This window comes from Sphaeroforma arctica, assembly GCF_001186125.1.
Source record: "Sphaeroforma arctica JP610 unplaced genomic scaffold supercont1.1507, whole genome shotgun sequence".
NCBI lineage: Eukaryota > Ichthyosporea > Ichthyophonida > Sphaeroforma > Sphaeroforma arctica.
In genome coordinates, this window is record NW_014039051.1 from 9439 (window position 1) to 12025 (window position 2587).

The 2587-nt window shown below is 43.8% G+C and overlaps 1 protein-coding gene across 1 annotated transcript in view; it reads right to left on the bottom strand.

Annotated features, from left to right (window-relative positions):
* Positions 1-218: 218 nt before the first annotated feature.
* The window catches only part of SARC_11054 (hypothetical protein), a gene marked incomplete at both ends in the record, with an annotated part of 2681 nt that continues 312 nt past the window's right edge, over positions 219-2587 (bottom strand). Inside the window, 3 exons of the mRNA XM_014294874.1 lie at positions 219-301; positions 555-684; positions 1224-1490. Coding sequence (XP_014150349.1) covers positions 219-301; positions 555-684; positions 1224-1490 — 480 coding nt within the window. The remainder of the gene's footprint in view (positions 302-554; positions 685-1223; positions 1491-2587) is intronic.

Here is a 2587-nt window from a genome sequence, read left to right on the forward strand (position 1 = left end):
ATATCCGCGCTTCTGTTTGCGACACCGTTTTTACTCACCGAGTGGCAACAGTTCGGTACCTTTGTTTTGTACGCTTATAAGATCGATGGAGTGTCGTCGTTACACAGCTCTCCTGCCGCACTGATCTATGGCCAACGAGTACACACTGTCGCACGGACATACTCTTCCACATCTCTCTGCGAAGAGTGTGGATGGTCCACATGTCTTATATGAAGTGCCTATTTGTCAGTACAACTAGTGCGAGCATTGTCCTGTTCTGTGCCCACATTCCCTTTACTGAGGGTGTGGATGGTCCACATGTCTTATCTGAAGTGCCTATTTGTCAGTATAACTTGTGCGAGCACTATTAAACCAACATAGCACGAGAGTCCCATTAAACTTATACGTATACCAACGAGCCGATGTAGAAGCTTCGTTATGAGAGTTCAACCACTTCTGCGCGAGCCACTATCAATACCAACCGCAACACACGACTCACAAACAAACTCAACACCACCAACACACCAATACACCAGGGTTTAGGGTTTAGGGTTGTTTGGACTACATTCACATACCGCTTATGGGGAAGACCTTTTCCTTAAGTAGATTGTACGGCTGTGGGTCGAACTTGCACTTGCTGGTGTTTGGCAGCTCCAGCCATCCTGGCCATATTTGGGCATTGGGCGTTCCCAGGAGAGCGTATATCTATGCAAAGAAAGGACGAAGAAATTGTATCTATTTAAAGCAAGGTCATAGAGCACATTCATCAGGCAACTTAATGGCAAGCATACACCCGAGAGATTAGCGTAGCAAGCAGTACGATGGGCCTCACCCGTGCCAACTAGCCAGGCACTGCCCAGTGGAAAGCTGGCTACGATGTATCTGACAACCGCCATACATATACTAACACATCTTGCCCAGGCTTTCGCTTATGCAAACAATCAGCTTCTCTCTCACCCCCTACACACACAGCACTTCGGGTCTATATCTGAATATAACGTACTCACGCACTACATATACCCCTTCAGCACCCAGTCACGCACTACATATATCCCTTCAGCACCCAGGCACACACTACATATACCCCTTCAGCAACCAGTCACCCACTACATATACCCCATCAGCACCCACTCACACACTACATATACCCCTTCAGCACCCACTCACACACTACATATACCCCTTCAGCACCCACTCACACACTACATATACCCCTTCAGCACCCACTCACACACTACATATACCCCTTCAGCACCCTCGCCCCACCCCCACACCTTCGACAGCTGATCAATTTCACTCGTGCCCATGAACAAGGCATTGCCCAGGATAAACTCAGCTATGATACACCCCACACTCCACATGTCCACCTCAGCAGAGTACTTCTTGGCCCCCAGAAGCAGCTCTGGCGGTCTGTACCACAGTGTAACCACCAACTGGGTGTAGGATTTGAGGGGATCACCATACTCCCGGGCCAGGCCAAAGTCGCCTACAACCAAGCGGCCGGTGTTGGTCTGGAGTGAAGGTAGTTGGAGAGTGAGTTGGGTGGATTGGATGGGTTGGGGTGGGATTGGATTGGAAGATGGGCGCCAAAGAGAATGTAAAGAAGGATCGTATGATATGTAGGTGTGACATAGATAGATAGATACATACATAGACAAATAGATACATAGATACATACACACATAGACACATATAGATACATACATGCATAGATACTTAGATACATACATGCATAGATACATACATGCATAGATACATAAATACCTAGATAGATGCATGCATAGATACATAGATACATGCATACATGTATACATAGATACATAGATACATGAATACCTAGATACCTAGATGCATGCATACATGTATACATAGATATATAGATACATAGACATGTATGACAATGGCGGGCGAGAGGCAATCGCGGGATGTTCAGAGGCAGAGAGGTGTTCGGTAAAGTATATAAGCCAACTACATTGAATCTCGCTGTATTATCTGAGTGTACACATCATCTGCGGGTACAACGTAACCACTTTAACTGTATCAGACCCACGCCCCATACAGGGCTTTAGGGTTATCAAATAGATGTAGGGCTTGCTAGAAACCCTAAACCCTAACCCCACACCTCACAATCATCAATAATAGGTTATATGTACATGGTCGCAAGCGGCAGACATACATTACTAATGGGCGAGCCTGTAGACTGAAAATCTCTACAATGAATAGACGTCGTGCGAGTTGGCGGGATATTGTATTTATATTTAGGTCTGCAACACATACACCGTCAGAGGACCTGGCGGCCTCCTCTCACCATGAAATATTAACGGAGCACCATATATATATATATAGACAATATACATAAAATAGAACATACATATACATATAATGATAGTCTACATATACGTATAGTATACATATAACAAACATATACATATACATATAACATACATATATCTTTAACATACATTTACATATGACATAAGATATACTTCAACATATATTTACATAAAACATACATATAACATATATATACGTATAGTATACATATACATATAACACACACACACACACACACACACACACACACACACACACATATATATAGATATAG